The 23828-nt window shown below is 39.8% G+C and overlaps 1 protein-coding gene across 3 annotated transcripts in view; it reads left to right on the top strand.

Annotated features, from left to right (window-relative positions):
- Positions 1–23828, top strand: part of LOC141273817 (ornithine decarboxylase-like) — a 326868-nt gene that overhangs the window by 190302 nt on the left and 112738 nt on the right. For all 3 annotated transcript variants that reach the window (XM_073686196.1, XM_073686197.1, XM_073686194.1), the window contains one exon: positions 17340–17505. In XM_073686196.1, coding sequence (XP_073542297.1) covers positions 17340–17505 — 166 coding nt within the window. The remainder of the gene's footprint in view (positions 1–17339; positions 17506–23828) is intronic.

Here is a 23828-nt window from a genome sequence, read left to right as displayed (position 1 = left end):
ATCACAAATACACATGCCCAGGAACATATTTCATCTACTTCTCATACGAATATGGGTATAACTATTGTTCTGTATGGGGATTATGGCTAAAATATCACAAATACACATGCCCAGGAACATACTTCATCTACTTCTCATAGGAATATGGGTATAACTATTGTTCTGTATGGGGATTATGGCTAAAATATCACAAATACACATGCCCAGGAACATACTTCATCTACTTCTCATAGGAATATGGGTATAACTATTGTTCTGTATGGGGATTATGGGTGAAATATCACAAATACACATGCCAATGAACATATTTCATCTACATTCAATAGGAATATGTGTATAACTATTGTTCTGTATGGGGATTATGGCTAAAATATCACAAATACACATGCCCAGGAACATATTTCATCTACTTCTCATAGGAATTTGGGTATAACTATTGTTCTGTATGGCGATTATGGGTGAAATATCACAAATACACATGCCCAGGAACATATTTCATCTACTTCTCATAGGAATATGGGTATAACTATTGTTCTGTATGGGGATTATGGGTGAAATATCACAAATACACATGCCCATGAACATATTTCATCTACTTCTCATAGGAATATGGGTATAACTATTGTTCTGTATGGGGATTATGGCTAAAATATCACAAATACACATGCCCAGGAACATACTTCATCTACTTCTCATAGGAATATGGGTATAACTATTGTTCTGTATGGGGATTATGGGTGAAATATCACAAATACACATGCCCAGGAACATACTTCATCTACTTCTCATAGGAATATGGGTATAACTATTGTTCTGTATGAGGATTATGGGTGAAATATCACAAATACACATGCCCAGGAACATACTTCATCTACATTCAATAGGAATATGGGTATAACCATTGTTCTGTATGGGGATTATGGGTGAAATATCACAAATACACATGCCCAGGAACATACTTCATCTACTTCTCATAGGAATATGGGTATAACTATTGTTCTGTATGGGGATTATGGGTGAAATATCACAAATACACATGCCCAGGAACATACTTCATCTACTTCTCATAGGAATATGGGTATAACTATTGTTCTGTATGGGGATTATGGGTGAAATATCACAAATACACATGCCCAGGAACATACTTCATCTACTTCTCATAGGAATATGGGTATAACTATTGTTTTGTATGAGGATTATGGGTGAAATATCACAAATACACATGCCCAGGAACATACTTCATCTACATTCAATAGGAATATGGGTATAACCATTGTTCTGTATGGGGATTATGGGTGAAATATCACAAATACACATGCCCAGGAACATACTTCATCTACTTCTCATAGGAATATGGGTATAACTATTGTTCTGTATGGGGATTATGGGTGAAATATCACAAATACACATGCCCAGGAACATACTTCATCTACTTCTCATAGGAATATGGGTATAACTATTGTTCTGTATGGGGATTATGGGTGAAATATCACAAATACACATGCCCAGGAACATATTTCACCTACTTCTCATAGGAATATGGGTATAACTATTGTTCTGTATGAGGATTATGGGTGAAATATCACAAATACACATGCCCAGGAACATACTTCATCTACATTCAATAGGAATATGGGTATAACCATTGTTCTGTATGGGGATTATGGGTGAAATATCACAAATTCACATGCCCAGGAACATACTTCATCTACTTCTGATAGGAATATGGGTATAACTATTGTTCTGTATGGGGATTATGGGTGAAATATCACAAATACACATGCCCAGGAACATATTTCATCTACTTCTCATAGGAATATGGGTATAACTATTGTTCAGTATGGGGATTATGGCTAAAATATCACAAATACACATGCCCAGTAACATACTTCATCTACTTCTCATAGGAATATGGGTATAACTATTGTTCTGTATGGGGATTATGGGTGAAATATCACAAATACACATGCCCAGGAACATACTTCATCTACTTCTCATAGGAATATGGGTATAACTATTGTTCTGTATGAGGATTATGGGTGAAATATCACAAATACACATGCCCAGGAACATACTTCATCTACATTCAATAGGAATATGGGTATAACCATTGTTCTGTATGGGGATTATGGGTGAAATATCACAAATACACATGCCCAGGAACATACTTCATCTACTTCTCATAGGAATATGGGTATAACTATTGTTCTGTATGGGGATTATGGGTGAAATATCACAAATGCACATGCCCAGGAACATATTTCATCTACTTCTCATAGGAATATGGGTATAACTATTGTTCTGTATGGGGATTATGGGTGAAATATCACAAATACACATGCCCAGGAACATACTTCATCTACTTCTGATAGGAATATGGGTATAACTATTGTTCTGTATGGGGATTATGGGTGAAATATCACAAATACACATGCCCAGGAACATACTTCATCTACTTCTGATAGGAATATGGGTATAACTATTGTTCTGTATGGGGATTATGGCTAAAATATCACAAATACACATGCCCAGGAACATACTTCATCTACTTCTCATAGGAATATGGGTATAACTATTGTTCTGTATGAGGATTATGGGTGAAATATCACAAATACACATGCCCAGGAACATACTTCATCTACATTCAATAGGAATATGGGTATAACCATTGTTCTGTATGGGGATTATGGGTGAAATATCACAAATTCACATGCCCAGGAACATACTTCATCTACTTCTGATAGGAATATGGGTATAACTATTGTTCTGTATGGGGATTATGGGTGAAATATCACAAATACACATGCCCAGGAACATATTTCATCTACTTCTCATAGGAATATGGGTATAACTATTGTTCAGTATGGGGATTATGGCTAAAATATCACAAATACACATGCCCAGTAACATACTTCATCTACTTCTCATAGGAATATGGGTATAACTATTGTTCTGTATGGGGATTATGGGTGAAATATCACAAATACACATGCCCAGGAACATACTTCATCTACTTCTCATAGGAATATGGGTATAACTATTGTTCTGTATGAGGATTATGGGTGAAATATCACAAATACACATGCCCAGGAACATACTTCATCTACATTCAATAGGAATATGGGTATAACCATTGTTCTGTATGGGGATTATGGGTGAAATATCACAAATACACATGCCCAGGAACATACTTCATCTACTTCTGTTAGGAATATGGGTATAACTATGGTTCTGTATGGGGATTATGGGTGAAATATCACAAATACACATGCCCAGGAACATATTTCATCTACTTCTCATAGGAATTTGGGTATAACTATTGTTCTGTATGGCGATTATGGGTGAAATATCACAAATACACATGCCCAGGAACATACTTCATCTACTTCTCATAGGAATTTGGGTATAACTATTGTTCTGTATGGCGATTATGGGTGAAATATCACAAATACACATGCCCAGGAACATATTTCATCTACTTCTCATAGGAATATGGGTATAACTATTGTTCTGTATGGGGATTATGGGTGAAATATCACAAATACACATGCCCATGAACATATTTCATCTACTTCTCATAGGAATATGGGTATAACTATTGTTCTGTATGGGGATTATGGCTAAAATATCACAAATACACATGCCCAGGAACATACTTCATCTACTTCTCATAGGAATATGGGTATAACTATTGTTCTGTATGGGGATTATGGCTAAAATATCACAAATACACATGCCCAGGAACATACTTCATCTACTTCTCATAGGAATATGGGTATAACTATTGTTCTGTATGGGGATTATGGGTGAAATATCACAAATACACATGCCAATGAACATATTTCATCTACATTCAATAGGAATATGTGTATAACTATTGTTCTGTATGGGGATTATGGCTAAAATATCACAAATACACATGCCCAGGAACATATTTCATCTACTTCTCATAGGAATTTGGGTATAACTATTGTTCTGTATGGCGATTATGGGTGAAATATCACAAATACACATGCCCAGGAACATATTTCATCTACTTCTCATAGGAATATGGGTATAACTATTGTTCTGTATGGGGATTATGGGTGAAATATCACAAATACACATGCCCATGAACATATTTCATCTACTTCTCATAGGAATATGGGTATAACTATTGTTCTGTATGGGGATTATGGCTAAAATATCACAAATACACATGCCCAGGAACATACTTCATCTACTTCTCATAGGAATATGGGTATAACTATTGTTCTGTATGGGGATTATGGGTGAAATATCACAAATACACATGCCCAGGAACATACTTCATCTACTTCTCATAGGAATATGGGTATAACTATTGTTCTGTATGAGGATTATGGGTGAAATATCACAAATACACATGCCCAGGAACATACTTCATCTACATTCAATAGGAATATGGGTATAACCATTGTTCTGTATGGGGATTATGGGTGAAATATCACAAATACACATGCCCAGGAACATACTTCATCTACTTCTCATAGGAATATGGGTATAACTATTGTTCTGTATGGGGATTATGGCTAAAATATCACAAATACACATGCCCAGGAACATACTTCATCTACTTCTCATAGGAATATGGGTATAACTATTGTTCTGTATGGGGATTATGGGTGAAATATCACAAATACACATGCCCAGGAACATACTTCATCTACTTCTCATAGGAATATGGGTATAACTATTGTTCTGTATGGGGATTATGGGTGAAATATCACAAATACACATGCCCAGGAACATATTTCACCTACTTCTCATAGGAATATGGGTATAACTATTGTTCTGTATGAGGATTATGGGTGAAATATCACAAATACACATGCCCAGGAACATACTTCATCTACATTCAATAGGAATATGGGTATAACCATTGTTCTGTATGGGGATTATGGGTGAAATATCACAAATTCACATGCCCAGGAACATACTTCATCTACTTCTGATAGGAATATGGGTATAACTATTGTTCTGTATGGGGATTATGGGTGAAATATCACAAATACACATGCCCAGGAACATATTTCATCTACTTCTCATAGGAATATGGGTATAACTATTGTTCAGTATGGGGATTATGGCTAAAATATCACAAATACACATGCCCAGTAACATACTTCATCTACTTCTCATAGGAATATGGGTATAACTATTGTTCTGTATGGGGATTATGGGTGAAATATCACAAATACACATGCCCAGGAACATACTTCATCTACTTCTCATAGGAATATGGGTATAACTATTGTTCTGTATGAGGATTATGGGTGAAATATCACAAATACACATGCCCAGGAACATACTTCATCTACATTCAATAGGAATATGGGTATAACCATTGTTCTGTATGGGGATTATGGGTGAAATATCACAAATACACATGCCCAGGAACATACTTCATCTACTTCTCATAGGAATATGGGTATAACTATTGTTCTGTATGGGGATTATGGGTGAAATATCACAAATGCACATGCCCAGGAACATATTTCATCTACTTCTCATAGGAATATGGGTATAACTATTGTTCTGTATGGGGATTATGGGTGAAATATCACAAATACACATGCCCAGGAACATACTTCATCTACTTCTGATAGGAATATGGGTATAACTATTGTTCTGTATGGGGATTATGGGTGAAATATCACAAATACACATGCCCAGGAACATACTTCATCTACTTCTGATAGGAATATGGGTATAACTATTGTTCTGTATGGGGATTATGGCTAAAATATCACAAATACACATGCCCAGGAACATACTTCATCTACTTCTCATAGGAATATGGGTATAACTATTGTTCTGTATGAGGATTATGGGTGAAATATCACAAATACACATGCCCAGGAACATACTTCATCTACATTCAATAGGAATATGGGTATAACCATTGTTCTGTATGGGGATTATGGGTGAAATATCACAAATTCACATGCCCAGGAACATACTTCATCTACTTCTGATAGGAATATGGGTATAACTATTGTTCTGTATGGGGATTATGGGTGAAATATCACAAATACACATGCCCAGGAACATATTTCATCTACTTCTCATAGGAATATGGGTATAACTATTGTTCAGTATGGGGATTATGGCTAAAATATCACAAATACACATGCCCAGTAACATACTTCATCTACTTCTCATAGGAATATGGGTATAACTATTGTTCTGTATGGGGATTATGGGTGAAATATCACAAATACACATGCCCAGGAACATACTTCATCTACTTCTCATAGGAATATGGGTATAACTATTGTTCTGTATGAGGATTATGGGTGAAATATCACAAATACACATGCCCAGGAACATACTTCATCTACATTCAATAGGAATATGGGTATAACCATTGTTCTGTATGGGGATTATGGGTGAAATATCACAAATACACATGCCCAGGAACATACTTCATCTACTTCTCATAGGAATATGGGTATAACTATTGTTCTGTATGGGGATTATGGGTGAAATATCACAAATGCACATGCCCAGGAACATATTTCATCTACTTCTCATAGGAATATGGGTATAACTATTGTTCTGTATGGGGATTATGGGTGAAATATCACAAATACACATGCCCAGGAACATACTTCATCTACTTCTGATAGGAATATGGGTATAACTATTGTTCTGTATGGGGATTATGGGTGAAATATCACATATACACATGCCCAGGAACATACTTCATCTACTTCTGATAGGAATATGGGTATAACTATTGTTCTGTATGGGGATTATGGCTAAAATATCACAAATACACATGCCCAGGAACATACTTCATCTACTTCTCATAGGAATATGGGTATAACTATTGTTCTGTATGGGGATTATGGGTGAAATATCACAAATACACATGCCCAGGAACATACTTCATCTACTTCTCATAGGAATATGGGTATAACTATTGTTCTGTATGAGGATTATGGGTGAAATATCACAAATACACATGCCCAGGAACATACTTCATCTACATTCAATAGGAATATGGGTATAACCATTGTTCTGTATGGGGATTATGGGTGAAATATCACAAATACACATGCCCAGGAACATACTTCATCTACTTCTCATAGGAATATGGGTATAACTATTGTTCTGTATGGGATTATGGCTAAAATATCACAAATACACATGCCCAGGAACATACTTCATCTACTTCTCATAGGAATATGGGTATAACTATTGTTCTGTATGGGGATTATGGGTGAAATATCACAAATACACATGCCCAGGAACATACTTCATCTACTTCTCATAGGAATATGGGTATAACTATTGTTCTGTATGGGGATTATGGGTGAAATATCACAAATACACATGCCCAGGAACATATTTCACCTACTTCTCATAGGAATATGGGTATAACTATTGTTCTGTATGAGGATTATGGGTGAAATATCACAAATACACATGCCCAGGAACATACTTCATCTACATTCAATAGGAATATGGGTATAACCATTGTTCTGTATGGGGATTATGGGTGAAATATCACAAATACACATGCCCAGGAACATACTTCATCTACTTCTGATAGGAATATGGGTATAACTATTGTTCTGTATGGGGATTATGGGTGAAATATCACAAATACACATGCCCAGGAAGATATTTCATCTACTTCTCATAGGAATATGGGTATAACTATTGTTCTGTATGGGGATTATGGCTAAAATATCACAAATACACATGCCCAGGAACATACTTCATCTACTTCTCATAGGAATATGGGTATAACTATTGTTCTGTATGGGGATTATGGGTGAAATATCACAAATACACATGCCCAGGAACATACTTCATCTACTTCTCATAGGAATATGGGTATAACTATTGTTCTGTATGAGGATTATGGGTGAAATATCACAAATACACATGCCCAGGAACATACTTCATCTACATTCAATAGGAATATGGGTATAACCATTGTTCTGTATGGGGATTATGGGTGAAATATCACAAATACACATGCCCAGGAACATACTTCATCTACTTCTCATAGGAATATCGGTATAACTATTGTTCTGTATGGGGATTATGGGTGAAATATCACAAATGCACATGCCCAGGAACATATTTCATCTACTTCTCATAGGAATATGGGTATAACTATTGTTCTGTATGGGGATTATGGGTGAAATATCACAAATACACATGCCCAGGAACATACTTCATCTACTTCTGATAGGAATATGGGTATAACTATTGTTCTGTATGGGGATTATGGATGAAATATCACAAATACACATGCCCAGGAACATACTTCATCTACTTCTGATAGGAATATGGGTATAACTATTGTTCTGTATGGGGATTATGGGTGAAATATCACAAATACACATGCCCAGGAACATACTTCATTTACTTCTCATAGAAATATGGGTATAACTATTGTTCTGTATGGGGATTATGGGTGAAATATCACACATACACATGCCCAGTAACATATTTTATCATTTTATTTTAAGAACATATATATATATATATATATATATATATATATATATATATATATCCCAAATAGTCATGCCCAATACCACATTTGATGAATTTCCCATAATAATATGCATAGAATTGTTCACCCACACGGTAATTCAATTGGAAATATTATATTTACAGAGGCCAAATAATTTTGCAGCTTTGTTTGAAAAATATCTTTAAAAACTTGTGGGCTCCTAAGCTCCATAACAAATGAATACCTATATGTACATTTATATTACAGCGTCAAATAGGCTAAGTAATTTCCTTTTAAAGCTTCGTAATTCTGCATTCAATGGCGCTGTAATAAGTCAGTATAGGCTGTTTATTGTCTCTATAGGACGGCTTTTCATTAATATTGCGAAAACAATTTGAACTATTAATTTGAAAATATCAGCATTGATTTCCTGGACATCTGCAGTGTTTATTCGCTCATCGATGCTGAAACAGGCCTGAAAAGACTGGTTTAACTAACTTTTTGCTTCTTTTTTTTTTTCAAGATTGTGAAAACTGTCTGAAGCATTGACTTGAAAATAGCTTTTGTGACTTTATTGATATATTTTGCGGTTGTACGTCAATGTTGCTGAAATAAGCAAATGAAGGCTGATTTAAGAGACTTTTGACTGTTTATCTTCAGTACTGAAAAAATGGCTTAAAGCTGACCTGTCATCACATTCAATGCCGCCAAGCCGCAGCTGTGGTGGCATAGCTGACAGGTCCAGCAGTGTGGACAGCCCTCTATCCGCCTCCCTGGTGCTTCCTCACTAAAATATTACACTTTATTGCCCTCGGCAGGCACCACTGGAAGCATGAAGAATCTGTATCGGTCCGATGGAGTGTGAACAAATCTGCGCTATCTACAATGCACTGCGTCATCAGTTGCTGGGCAGGATTTTTTTTACTGCCCAGCGACTGATGACGCAACACAGCGCAGGGCTCAAGCACTGATTGGCTCACACTCCAAAACACCAACAGGACCACTTCCTGATTCCCGTTACGCGCGTCAAGGGGGCAATAAAGTTTAGTATTTCAGTGAGGAGGCACCAGGGAGGTGGACAAAGGTCTCTCCACACTGCTGGACCTGTCAGCTATGCCACCATAGCTGTGGCTTGGTGGCATTGAATGTGATGACAGGTCCTCTTTAAAGCGTCGAGTTGAAAATAGCCTGTGTTTTCCTGGTGAGATTTTATGCTTAGCTTCTCAATCGTGCATAGTGTGTGCTGTCAACCAACAAACACCTTACCCCACTAATTTCACATAAAATGTAATGTGATATGATCATCAGATGTGGATGATTATATTATTGATTATTATCAATATTTATTTATATGGGGATTATGATTTGGATAACATGGCTACAAATCCCAACTCCCATATTTATCCTTTACCTGATAAAAATATCCAGTAGAGTCTCTTTTATCCAAGCTAAACGGGACCAGAGGGTGCTTGGATTAGTGAAAAACTTGGATAACTCAAACAACTGAACAAAATGCCCCCCTTTGTATCCTGCTGTCCCGCTTTGGGTCTTCCTGTCCCTCTTGTATCCTTCTGTCCCTCTGTGTATCCTCCTTTTGTGTCATCCTACCTCTCTTTTATGTTCTACTGTCCGCTTTTGTCCCTTTTTTGTGTCGAAAAGGGGAGCCCTGGGCAGCCGCCTGGATGCTTGGATAAAGCAGTAAATTGGCTGGCAAAGTGCTATATACGTTACCCTCATCTTTTTCCCACAGACACACCAAAAAACAAAAACAACACACAAAAAAAAAATCTGCCCTGTATAGCGGGGAACAATATGAAAGTTTCCATTCCCATTCAAGTGAACCTGGATGGAAAACAGGCACATAAGATTCAATTATGCCTTGCCTACTGACTAAGAAGCAATACCGAGTCCTATATCAGACATGTGAACGTAAGCAGAATAATTTATTGTTCCATGAAAGCTATTTTGTTGTATTTGTTATGATGGCCTTCGTATTAACCTAGAGACCAGTATACACTAAAATACATGTTCCATTTCCAATTTTTTTGGTTAAGATAAAACCTATTATTTTATTAAAAGTTGTTTAAAAAAATTTCTATATATCTCCATTAAAAGTTATTGATGTCAACAAACCAAAATAACCAATAAAACCCTCCAAAAGATCTAACATCCTATAAAGAACAATGTGTTGAGAATAATATAGGTATATAAGTAAGAAATATGGTGCAAGACTGCTCATCCCTCTGACATGGCCGGCCTATCTAATAAGGAGCTATGATGCCAGGGCTCACATCTCCCAGGGGTGGGAGAAGTTAATGGATATGTAATCCTGTCAGATGCAAATAGGTTACAGGATCAGTATATCCATGACATTCTGACCATAACCCCATATAGAATAATAAATATACCCATATTCTTACCGGAAGTTAATGCAATCTTTCAACATGTGAATTCATCATATTTTACCAATAATCAACATATAAAACAATAACTGTACACATATTCTTACCGGGAATTGATCGAATATGACACTGGGCATGTGTATTCATGATATATCACCTATCATACCCACAAAGAACAATTATGCCCATATTCCTAGCAGAAGTAAATCATATATGTTACTGGGCATGTGTATTCATTGTATTTCAACCATAATTCCCAGTAAAAATATTTATACCCTGTGACGACTTCAGTCTCGGGATCGCCGCCTAGCGTCTCCAGGCGGATGGCACTCTTCAATTAAAGGCACTTCACATGGGTTTTAAAGGTAATTCTGGCTCCTGCCAGGTTTATTTCAACAGAAAAAGAAACGGCTCAGTTACAGCACTGTTCAAACACTTTTGGGCCCCATGCCCCAATCATTTTCCTTGCCCACAGGCCTCTCTCGACTGCATGGGACCCTTCAGACTTCCGGGTCCGGCTCCCTCCTGGAGCAATGCACGACACTGCTGTGAGGGCATAGGGCCAACAAATAACCCTCCCAACAGTGTCCAAATTGCCCCACCCAATAGATTAACCCCTATGCTGCTGGGATGGGTGTCCATATGGCCTCCTAGCAGCCAACAGCTATCATTACTGTGGTCAACCTGCCACAAGTCATATTCTTTTTGAAAATTGTTCACATATGTATTCCTGATATGTCACCCAAAATCCCCATATAGAATACAAATTATACCAATATTCCTATCAGAAGTACAAGAAATATGTTACTAGATATGTGTATTTGTGATATTTCACCCATAATCCCCATACAGAACAATAGTTATACACATATTCCTATTGAATGTAGATGAAATATGTTCCTGGGCATGTGTATTTGTGATATTTCACCCATAATCCTCATACAGAACAATAGTTATACCCATATTCCTATGAGAAGTAGATGAAGTATGTTCCTGGGCATGTGTATTTGTGATATTTCACCCATAATCCCCATACAGAACAATAGTTATACACATATTCCTATGAGAAGTAGATGAAATATGTTCCTGGGCATGTGTATTTGTGATATTTCACCCATAATCCCCATACAGAACAATAGTTATACACATATTCCTATGAGAAGTAGATGAAATATGTTCCTGGGCATGTGCATTTGTGATATTTCACCCATAATCCCCATACAGAACAATAGTTATACCCATATTCCTATTGAATGTAGATGAAGTATGTTCCTGGGCATGTGTATTTGTGATATTTTAGCCATAATCCCCATGCAGAACAATAATTATACCCATATTCCTATCAGAAGTAGATGAAGTATGTTACTGGGCATGTGTATATGTGATATTTCACCCATAATCCCCATGCAGAACAATAATTATACCCATATTCCTATCAGAAGTAGATGAAGTATGTTACTGGGCATGTGTATATGTGATATTTCACCCATAATCCCCATACAGAACAATAGTTATACACATATTCCTATGAGAAGTAGATGAAATATGTTCCTGGGCATGTGTATTTGTGATATTTCACCCATAATCCCCATACAGAACAATAGTTATACACATATTCCTATGAGAAGTAGATGAAATATGTTCCTGGGCATGTGTATTTGTGATATTTCACCCATAATCCCCATACAGAACAATAGTTATACACATATTCCTATGAGAAGTAGATGAAATATGTTCCTGGGCATGTGCATTTGTGATATTTCACCCATAATCCCCATACAGAACAATAGTTATACCCATATTCCTATTGAATGTAGATGAAATATGTTCCTGGGCATGTGTATTTGTGATATTTTAGCCATAATCCCCATGCAGAACAATAATTATACCCATATTCCTATCAGAAGTAGATGAAGTATGTTACTGGGCATGTGTATATGTGATATTTCACCCATAATCCCCATACAGAACAATAGTTATACCCATATTCCTATTGAATGTAGATGAAGTATGTTACTGGGCATGTGTATATGTGATATTTCACCCATAATCCCCATACAGAACAATAGTTATACCCATATTCCTATCAGAAGTAGATGAAGTATGTTACTGGGCATGTGTATATGTGATATTTCACCCATAATCCCCATACAGAACAATAGTTATACACATATTCCTATGAGAAGTAGATGAAATATGTTCCTGGGCATGTGTATTTGTGATATTTCACCCATAATCCCCATACAGAACAATAGTTATACACATATTCCTATGAGAAGTAGATGAAATATGTTCCTGGGCATGTGTATTTGTGATATTTCACCCATAATCCCCATACAGAACAATAGTTATACACATATTCCTATGAGAAGTAGATGAAATATGTTCCTGGGCATGTGCATTTGTGATATTTCACCCATAATCCCCATACAGAACAATAGTTATACCCATATTCCTATTGAATGTAGATGAAATATGTTCCTGGGCATGTGTATTTGTGATATTTTAGCCATAATCCCCATGCACAACAATAATTATACCCATATTCCTATCAGAAGTAGATGAAATATGTTCCTGGGCATGTGTATATGTGATATTTCATCCATAATCCCCATACAGAACAATAGTTATACACATATTCCTATCAGAAGTAGATGAAGTATGTTACTGGGCATGTGTATATGTGATATTTCACCCATAATCCCCATACAGAACAATAGTTATACACATATTCCTATCAGAAGTAGATGAAGTATGTTACTGGGCATGTGTATATGTCATATTTCACCCATAATCCCCATACAGAACAATAATTATACCCATATTCCTATCAGAAGTAGATGAAGTATGTTCCTGGGCATGTGAATTTGTGATATTTCACCCATAATCCCCATACAGAACAATGGTTATACCCATATTCCTATTGAATGTAGATGAAGTAAGTTCCTGGGCATGTGTATTTGTGATATTTTAGCCATAATCCCCATACAGAACAATAATTATATCTATATTCCTATGAGATGTTGATGAGATATATCACCAGGCGTGTGTAACCCCGATATTCTACACATAATCCCAAATAGTTACAATCTGTTTTCCCTGGTTCTATTATTAAACTTTAATCCAGCCCTGTGGATGTTCTGATTCATTTTAGTATTTCCATTGAATTCCCTCTAATTTCTTTCTATATTACAGGTCAAGAGTTAAAAACTGCTGCTTCTTCTAACACAGTATCAAGGCCAGAAGTCATTTCCTGGTCTGCATTTGAAAAATGTGCTGCCATCTAGTGGTCGAGTCTAGCATTGCAGCCCATCATCCCAATATGCAGTTTAGTACGTCCCCTTAAAAAATTCTGCTTCACATCTGCACCAAAGAAGTGTAACGGGGGGCAGGGTGGTAGTCATGGGCAAGTGTCGCAGTGTATTCTTCATCACCCCGGCCCGCTACAGAAATATGGGGACGTGCTTGTCCCTGGGTGTGTATGGTGTGCTGTACTTTGGGCTGTATGCTGTAGAAGTCTTTACTCACTTTCATCCTGTGTTCGGACGGGTGCAGATTCTCTGCGATGTTAATAAAAGACGACACCGTTCTTTTAAAAACAAAACAGTCCAATTTAATTGTTCACGGGCTTAGAAACAGGAGATTACAGGTACAACACTTGTTGCAAAACACGGCAGTCACAGATGGTAAAACACAGTCTTAATCCCCACACGGTGCTAATCACGGTGTGACTCACCGTGTCACGGTCTGACCTAGGAGAAACTGCCTCTGGACTTTCTCACGGGGAAGCTCCTGCTTCTAACACGGCTCCCAATACCTGAGTCTAGCAGGGACTACCTCGCTTCTGGAGCTCCCTAGTCCAGGCACTTCTGTTACTGCCTATCGGCTAGAAGAGGCCAGGATCCACAAATTTACTTTTAGAGTATAGATTAAACTGTGGTGTGCCGGTTCCTGTTAATCCTCCTGGTTTCGCCCACACACACCAGTCTCTCTTCTTCTCTGTCTCTCCTTACTCACTGCTACTTCTTAACTAACCAAGATGGCTGAATCTCACTCCCAGAGATCCCACAGGCTCTAGCTTGTCACTGAGGGCGTTCCCCAAACTAGTTAACCTTGTGTCCCACTGACATAAGGGTAATGTAGTATCAAACAGTACTTCTGCTGCCATCTAATGGCCGTACCTGAAAATAACACATTTTCAGATGACTAAAACATACATAGAATTACTAAAACATTACAGTTCTACAGGGGAGTGGAGTAGACATTCTCCACACACCCCTCACATCCTCCTACTCTTAAAACATTGCTGTCCCCAGCTGTACAGTCCTAGGAAAGAAGAGAGGGTGAGTGTCATTTAAAACATTTTCAAAGACTATTGTGTCTTCCCCTCTTTGACGCCGGCCCTTCTCGGTTAAGGGCCCTGTAACAATGACAGTCCAATTTTAGAAGGTCACATAGTCCATTTTTAAGACAAAAACTGGAACCGGTCCTCCTTGATGCGGACCCTGGAAACAAGTGTGCAGTACATATTTGGCTGACAAGACTTGTAGCACCGGTCCTTCTCGGTAAGGACCCCGGAAGCAGCTAGTGTCCACACAGTCCTTAGTTTTGGATTCCAGCGGAAAAAGGTGCAACGGGCGCAACAAAAAATAAGGAAAATAAAAATAAAACGGTAAGCCTATCTGGCTCAACTGGGCTTCTCCTCAGCCCCGAGGGTACATCCTCCTCTCAGCTACAGGCCAGCCGGCCTTTGGGGTCTTGGGTAACTAACCCCCTTCCCTTTCTCAGGGGCAAACTTCAGGCCACTTAAGGATCAGTCCTTAAAACAAACAAGGCAACTGCCTTAAAACTCAGGCCCTCAGAGGTTTTTCCTCTTTTTACTCAACCTCCAACAGGGAGGACACAAGGAGCAGAAAAAATAACAGAGACAGCAGCTCTTTACCCATCCTTCTTGGATTCTCGTCGCTCCTTCATTAAAGCACTCCATGCTGCAGATGATTGTGGGGTCGGCCATCTCCATGTCTGGATCTAGCTGCTCCCGGGTCGTCTGTTGTTGACCCCTCAGCCACAGCACCGCCATTACCGATTAAGGCAGTGCCATAGGTTGTGATGCTGTAGTGCTGTATTACCTGCTGAGAGGTAGTGGTCACAGTTCTTGTTCCCCTTAATCCTCCAGCCGTTGAAGGGACATCGGGACTCTCTCCCCGGGTATGGGAGGCTGCAGGTGCTGTTTAACCTTCGGCCCTCGGTGACGCTTGTGGTGCAGCTGGCGCTTCCTCCTCTCGCTCTTGCGGCATACGGAAGGTGCGATACTGCTCCATGCTAACACTTATAAGCAGTGCGCTGTGACAGGAATGGCGGCTCCGAGTCTTCCACGCTTCTTCCCTGTTCGAGACTCCGTCTCTTCCTGGGCCGGCCGGATGACACAACACAATCAGTGTCACCCATCACTCCTGGCGGTCCCTCACGCAGCCATGCCCAGTGCCTGCGTCGTTGCTTACCCGGTCGGCCGGTCTTCATTTTGAATTGTGCCCTCTTCCTGTAGATGACTCCTCTTCTGGGCCGAACCTTGGTTTCTGGACGTCCTCTTCTCCAGGCCGGCTTCTGAGTGGGTTGGGGGTATTTTCACGCCTCGATGTGCTGTCTCCGCCCACGAAAGTTCAGTTTTTAAGGCCTTAAACCTACAGATGGTGTATTCCCATATAAGAGCAACTAGTGGTCCCCAACCAAGCATCACACTGATATATCAAACTCCACAATAAATATCTATTATTATAATAAGAAAACTCACACCAGTGGCTATCAAATATGGCCAACAGTGAGTAAAGGAAATTATAACAGGTATATGCCAGAGACATGTTATGAAAGTGGCATAATGGCTAACATCAATATAACAGACAGTAGCTGCATCGAATATCGTATGATATAAAATATCAAAAGACTTATCAAAGCAGACTGTCGTGAGCAGCAAAGGAGTAATGTCAATATTATACTACAGGACATAGGCAAGAAATGTAGATTTCATGTATCAAAAATAGATGAAGTACCTTTAGTCAGCTAATAGCTTCAATGGTGGCAGTGTACTATCACAGACATATGTATAGAACATAGCCCAGAACATGTCACAAGATGAGGTCAGATAGTAAAAGTAGTAATATTACCTTGGGTCATGATATTAGAGAAACATGGCGTGTGGAGCCCAGGAGGGGACAGAAAGACAGACTTGACTTGACAAAGGCCTGTAATGGGTCGAAACATAGTGATTGTTTATTTTGTGCAATAAACCTTTTCTTTACAATGTGAAGATCTGCCCCAGATGCCACAAGCAAAAAAAAGTCACAAATGTTACGAAAGTGAAATTAAAATGTTCCTGATCTCTATAATAGATTTGTTAGCTTTATGTCTTGTGTTATGTAACTGCTATACCACTTCTGCTTCAGTTTTCATGTCGGTACAAAATCCAAGAATCCACAAGCTTTTTACCAGGGTATTGCTGATGCCAGACATGTATTTGACCTCGGAAAGAAATTTGGTCATGAGATGAGGCTCTTAGATATTGGAGGAGGGTTTCCAGGAGAATATGAATTCCAGCCAGGATTTGAACACGTAAGTTCGCCAAGTGGGCCTGTCTTGTATGTATCATCCAGTAATACTTTTTCTTAAATGTATGTGTTATTAGACGCCAACTGTTAGTATTTGATACCCATGAAATAATCTAGATTTTCACTAGTAGCTACTCTGCTCCCAATATTGGAAAGAGCAGCCCTGAAAAACTGTCCCCTCTGCATGTGAGATTGACATAACAGCTGTGTGAAAGTACTGATTGTATTAACCATGTATTAAGGTGTCATTTACAGTATATATACCTAGGTCACTTACCATCTTTGACCTTGTTCCATTCATGAAGAAACATTTTTTTTTTTTTTTTTATCCCTGCCTCTCCACATCCATCCCAACTGGTCGCTAATCACATTCTACCAGAGCAGAAGCTAAGGGGTCAGCTCAGCGGGAGGGGGAGGCAAACATGTGAGTGAGCCCCCAACCAGGTAACTATGTTTACAAGTACAGTGGCACACCCTAACTGTGTGGAAACTTACGCAGCAGATGACTGTGCTGTTACTGAGAATAAATCTATATACAAAGAACAAGACAGATATTACCACCATATGATGACCATATAGTGGTAAATACCAGTCCTGCAGAACTTACAGTATAAGAGATTACAGTACAGTTATAGATAGTGACTTACAGGGTACGTTCTTTCTCATGGAGTCGTTCACCTTTCCCGTTTTTTTATCTAGCCCAGACCGCCATAACATCTTCTTCCAGGCATCTGTAGCGTTTACAACAAAGACACATTTGACTTCTCACATTTACAGCACTGCCCCCCTCTATTCTAATCAGCCTATGCAAACTCCTCGTCCTTCTGTCATCAAAATTCTGAGCCACTGCCATATGTGTCCCTATTGGTGAACCTGCTGTGTGGTACACAAAGGCTGCGTGCCCACTATGCATTTTTAAAGCGTTTTTGCAGCGGAATTTCCGCAGAAAAAAACGCTTAAAAAACGCTTGGTAATACGTGCCCCATGGTCCCCAATGATAATCCGCATGTGCTGTGCACATGCTGTGGAAATTTCCGCTGCGGATTATCATTGTGGAAAAATCTGCAGCATGTCCATTAATTTTGCAGACACGCAGCGTAATTGCCGCCATTGACTTGCATTGAATCTCTTAATATCCGCATGACTACATGTGCACATGCGGATATTAAGCGATTCTGTCATCCAGACCCGGGTACCATAGTACCTGTAAAAAAAAAAAGAATTTAAAATAAAAAATATACATTATACTCACCTTCCGATGTACCCTGGTCTCCTGTATGATGCGTCCTGGCTCCCCGGCGGCTCGTGATGGTGTAAAAGGACCTTCCATGACGTCATTTAGTCATGTGACAGGTCACGCGACCGCTGACGTCGGCGTCATGGAAGGTCCTTTTACACCATCGCGAGCTGTACAAGAGACCGGACGCACCGGAGAGAAGACCGCGGGCCATCAGAAGGTGAGCATAATGTTTTGTTTTTTTTTACCATTTGTATTCGTTTTTTTAACTATTAACTTGGTCACACTATATAAATCCATGCCGGTTGCATGGATTTATATAGTGTGACCAAGTTGTCAAGCACTTTTCCAAGTAATGCTAAAATCACTTGGAAAAGCGCTTGATAACCCGCATGCAGAAATGCATGCAAAAACGCTTCTACCTGGCAGGAAAAACGCATGTAAAATCCGCATGCGTTTTTCCTGCCAGGGAGATGGAGAAAAAATCTGCAGTATTTCTGTATCGTGGGCACTTAGCCAAACAGTTTTCCTCTTAGTATCCCACATAATAATGCCCACACTGTGCCTCTTAAAAAGTAAAATGCCTCTTTTGTGCCCTCTAGATGGTAAAATTACCCCTAGAAAATATTAATGACATGTGTAAGTGAAAACAGTATCTCCTATTTTGACCCTTTGAAAGTAATAATGTCCATTCTGTGCACCTTCGATTGTCACAATGCTGAATGCATCTATAACAATAATGCTCATTAAGTGCCCACTTAACATTTAATAATGTTCCCTGAGTCCCCCCATTTACAGTAATAATGTCCCCTAAGTCCTTCCCACGTTCAGTAATAATTTACCCTGAGTTCCCCCATGTACAGCTCCCCTATACATAGTGTGGTAAAGCGACTTGCTTGGCTCTCACAGAGGCAGACACAGGAAACACTTCTTGGGTTAACTTCCTGTGGGTTTATTAATACATGGCATAAACCACGTCAGGGTTCCACAAAATAAACATGGCCTCTCCGGGATAACGGGAAACAAAAAGATAAAGCATTTCACAGTTCGGGTAACACAAAACAGTTCAGCAGAGTCCTTCTGTGAAGCTCCTACTCCAAATCACACCAGAGAGAAAAAAACAGTGACTGAGCATTTAACTTCCTTAGCCACACCCTTGAAGTGGAGATAGGGTGAATGACCTCCGTACCGCTATATAGTCATTCACAAAAAACCAAGCCCTTTTAAAATGGTGGTTTAACCCCCAGCACATAACGTGCTGGAGAAAACTTCAAGGTTAAGTTCACTGAAGCTAATAGCCGCAGTGAAACATATCTCCCCTCACATACAGGTGCTTCTCACAAAATTACAATGTCATGAAAAAGTTAATTTATTTCAGTTCTTCAATACAAAAAGTGAAACTCATATATTATATAGTGTCATTACAAACAGAGTCATCTATTTCAAGCGTTTATTTCTGTTAATGTTGATGATTATGGCTTACAGCCAATGAAAACGCAAAAGTCATTATCTAAGTAAATTAGAATACTTTATAACACCAGCTTGAAAAATGATTTTAAAATCAGAAATGTTGGCCTACTGAAATGCAAGTTCAGTAAATGCACTCAATACTTGGTCGGGGCTCCTTTTGAATCAATTACTGCAGCAATGCAGCGTGGCATGGAGGCGATCAGCCTGTGGCACTGCTGAGGTGTTATGGAAGCCCAGGTTGCTTTGATAGCAGCCTTCAGCTCATCTGCATTGTTGGGTCTGGTGTCTCTCATCTTCCTCTTGACAATATCCCATAGATTCTCTATGGGGTTAAGGTCGGGTGAGTTTGCTGGCCAATCAAGCACAGTGATACTATTGTTTTTAAACCAGGTATTTTTACTTTTGGGAGTGTGGACAGGTGCCAATCCTGCTGGAGAATGAAATTTCCATCTCCAAAAAGCTTGTCGGCAGAGGGAAGCATGAAGTGCTCTAAAATTTCCTGGTAGATGGCTGGGCTGACTTTGATCTTGATAAAACACAGTGAACCTACATCAGCAGATTACATGGCACCCCAAACCATCACTGATTGTGGAGATTTCACACTAGACTTCAAGCAGCTTGGATTGTGTGCCTCCCCACTCTTCCTCCAGACTCTGGGACCTTGATTTCCAAATAAAATGCAAAATTAAATTTCATCTGAAAGCAACACCTTGGACCACTAAGCAACAGTCCAGGTCTTTTTCTCCTTGGCCCAGGTAAGACGCTTCTGGCGTCATCTTTTGGTCATGAGTGGCTTGACACAAGGAATGCGACACTTGTAGCCCATGTCCTGGATACGTCTGTGTGTGGTGGCTCTTGAAGCAATGACTCCAGCAGCTCTCCACTTCTTGTGAATCTCCCCCAAATTTTTGAATGGCCTTTTCTTAACAATCCTCTCAAGGCTGCTGTTATCCTGGTTGCATGTGCCCCTTTTTCTACCACACTTTTTCCTTCCACTCAACTTTCCATTAATATGCTTGGATACAGCATTCTGTGAACAGCTAACTTCTTTATCAATGACCTTTTGTGGCTTACCCTCCTTGTGCAGTGTGTCAATGACTGCCTTTTGGACATTTGTCAAGTCAGCAGTCTTCCCCATGATTGTGGAGCCTACTGAAACAGACTAAGGGACCTTTTTAAATGTGTAGGTAGCCTTTGCAGGTATTTTTTGTTAATTATTCTAATTTACTGAGATAATGACTTTTGTGTTTTCATTGTCTATAACACATAATCATCAACATTAACAGAAATAAACACTTGAAATAGATCAGTCTTTTTGTAATGACTCTATATAATATACGAGTTTCACTTTTGGATTGAAGAACTGGAATAAATTAACTTTTTGATGATATTCTAATTTTGTGAGAAGCACCTGTATATCACCAGTTACTCTGTCACATATTCCCCCCTCTGCCAAAAGCCGGGGCTTTGGGCACCTTCAGACACCAAACAGGGAATTCTGGAGAGGGCATCCGCGTTACCGTGTAACTTCCCGGGTCTATGCTCCACATAAAAATTAAAGTCCTGGAGACCTAAGAACCACCTAGTCACACGGATATTCTTTCCCTTCTTCTCCCTTAACCATCTCAAAGGGGCATGATCTGATACTAGTTTGAACTTCCGGCCTAGTAGGTAATATCTCAGGATATCTATGGCCCAGTTTATGGCTAAGCATTCTTTCTCTACTATAGCATAGTTTTTCTCGCAGGAAGGGACCTTCCTGCTCAAATACAGGATGGGATGTTCCTCCCCATTTATCTCTTGGGACAGCATGGCTCCTAAGCCAACTTCTGAGGCGTGTGTCTGGACCACAAATTCTTTATTAAAGTCTGGTGCGACCAGGACTGGCTGCTTACACAATACCAGCTTCAGCTGTTGGAATTCCGTCTCCGTTTCATCCGTCCATTTCATCATCATTTATTTGGTGCCTTTGAGAAGATCCGTAAGTGCAAAATTTGGGATAAACCGCTGGTAATATCCCACAATTCCAAGAAACGGTCTCACCAGCTTCTTGGAGAGCGGTTGCAGCCAGTTCAGGATTGCCTCAAACTTATTGACTTGCGGCCTAATTTTGCCTCTCCCAATGGCACATTTTTTCGGATTTATAGTAAATCCCGCCTTCCTCAGGGCATCCAGAATCACGTGAACCTTTGGTAGGTGACTTGCCCAGTCTGGGATGAAGAGTACACTGTCATCAAGGTAGGCTACGGCATACTTCTTATGTGGGGCTACGTTCTGATCCATGGCCCTCTAGAATGTGGCTGGGAGCCCCTGCAGTCCGAAAGGCATTCGAGTGTATTTGAAACACCCATCAGGTGTTGAGAAAGCCATCTTCTCCTTGGCCCTCTGGGACATGGGGATCTGCCAGTAGCCCTTTGTCAGGTTGAGGGTGGTAATATACCTCGCAGGTCCAAGCCTCTCAATAAGTTTATCGACGTGACGCATCAGGTATGCATCAACTTGGATACCTCATTCAGCGGTAGTCATTGCAAAATCTCCACTCCCCGTTGAGCTTTGGCACGAGAACGATGGAACTCGACCATCCACTTTTTGACTCCTCTTTCACGCCAAGGTCTAACATCCTCTTCACCTCGGTCAAGATCACCTCACGGCGTGCTTCAGGTTCACCCTTATGTGCGGCTCTGTCAACACACCTTGCTCTACCACCTGCGTATGCCCCGGCAACTCCGAGAACAGGTCACGATTCCGCTGCAGCAGTTCTCAACATTGTTGCTTCTGAGCCAGCGATAGTCTTCGCTATTGTGACATTCTCCACCTTGGCTTCAGGACCGGCTCCCAGGCAAAGAGCTCCCACGGGTTCCCGATCTCGCCATGGCTTGAGCAAGTTCACATGATATATCTGGTGCGGCTTTCTTCAGCCTGGCTGGTGGACTTTATAATTAACTTCACTGAGTTTCTCCACCACCTCATACGGCCCTTGCCACTTGGCCAGGAACTTGCTCTCGACTGTGGGGTTAGCACCAGAACACAGTCCCCATGCTGGAACTGCCTCAGCCTTGCTGATAAGTTATACACCCTTGTCTGGGCCTCCTGTGCCTGGATGAGATGTGCCTTCACGATAGGCATAATTTTCGCCATTTTCTCCTGCATCTGGACGACATGCTCTATGATGCTCCGGTGGGGAGTAACCTCGACTTCTCAGGTTTCCTTGGCAATATCCAGGAGCCCTCTCGGATGTCGGAAATACAGTAGCTCAAATGAGGAGAAACCAGTAGGGGATTGCGCAACCTCCCTTACTGAGAAGAGCAGGAATGGCAGCAGGTAGTCCCAGTTATGACCATCCTTCTCAACAACCTTTTTTAGCATCACCTTTAAAGTTTTAGTAAAGTGCTCCATTAGGTCGTCTGTCTGCGGATGGTAAACTGAGGTTCACAGCTGGGCAATCTGGAGGACCTTACACAGCTCCTTAATTACCTTGTTCATGAATGGAGTTTCTTGGTCGGTTAATATCTCCTTCAGCAGTCTGGTCCTCGCAAATATATGGACAAGTTCCCGAGCTATGCTCGTACTCGACGAGTTCCTTAGTGGTACCACTTCTGGGTACCAGGTCACATAGTCGA

This window comes from Phyllobates terribilis, unplaced genomic scaffold (genome assembly GCF_046119375.1).
Source record: "Phyllobates terribilis strain yellow unplaced genomic scaffold, ASM4611937v1 Scaffold_5__5_contigs__length_657084704, whole genome shotgun sequence".
In the NCBI taxonomy this organism is placed as follows: domain Eukaryota; kingdom Metazoa; phylum Chordata; class Amphibia; order Anura; family Dendrobatidae; genus Phyllobates; species Phyllobates terribilis.
This window is presented reverse-complemented; position numbering and strand designations above follow the sequence as displayed.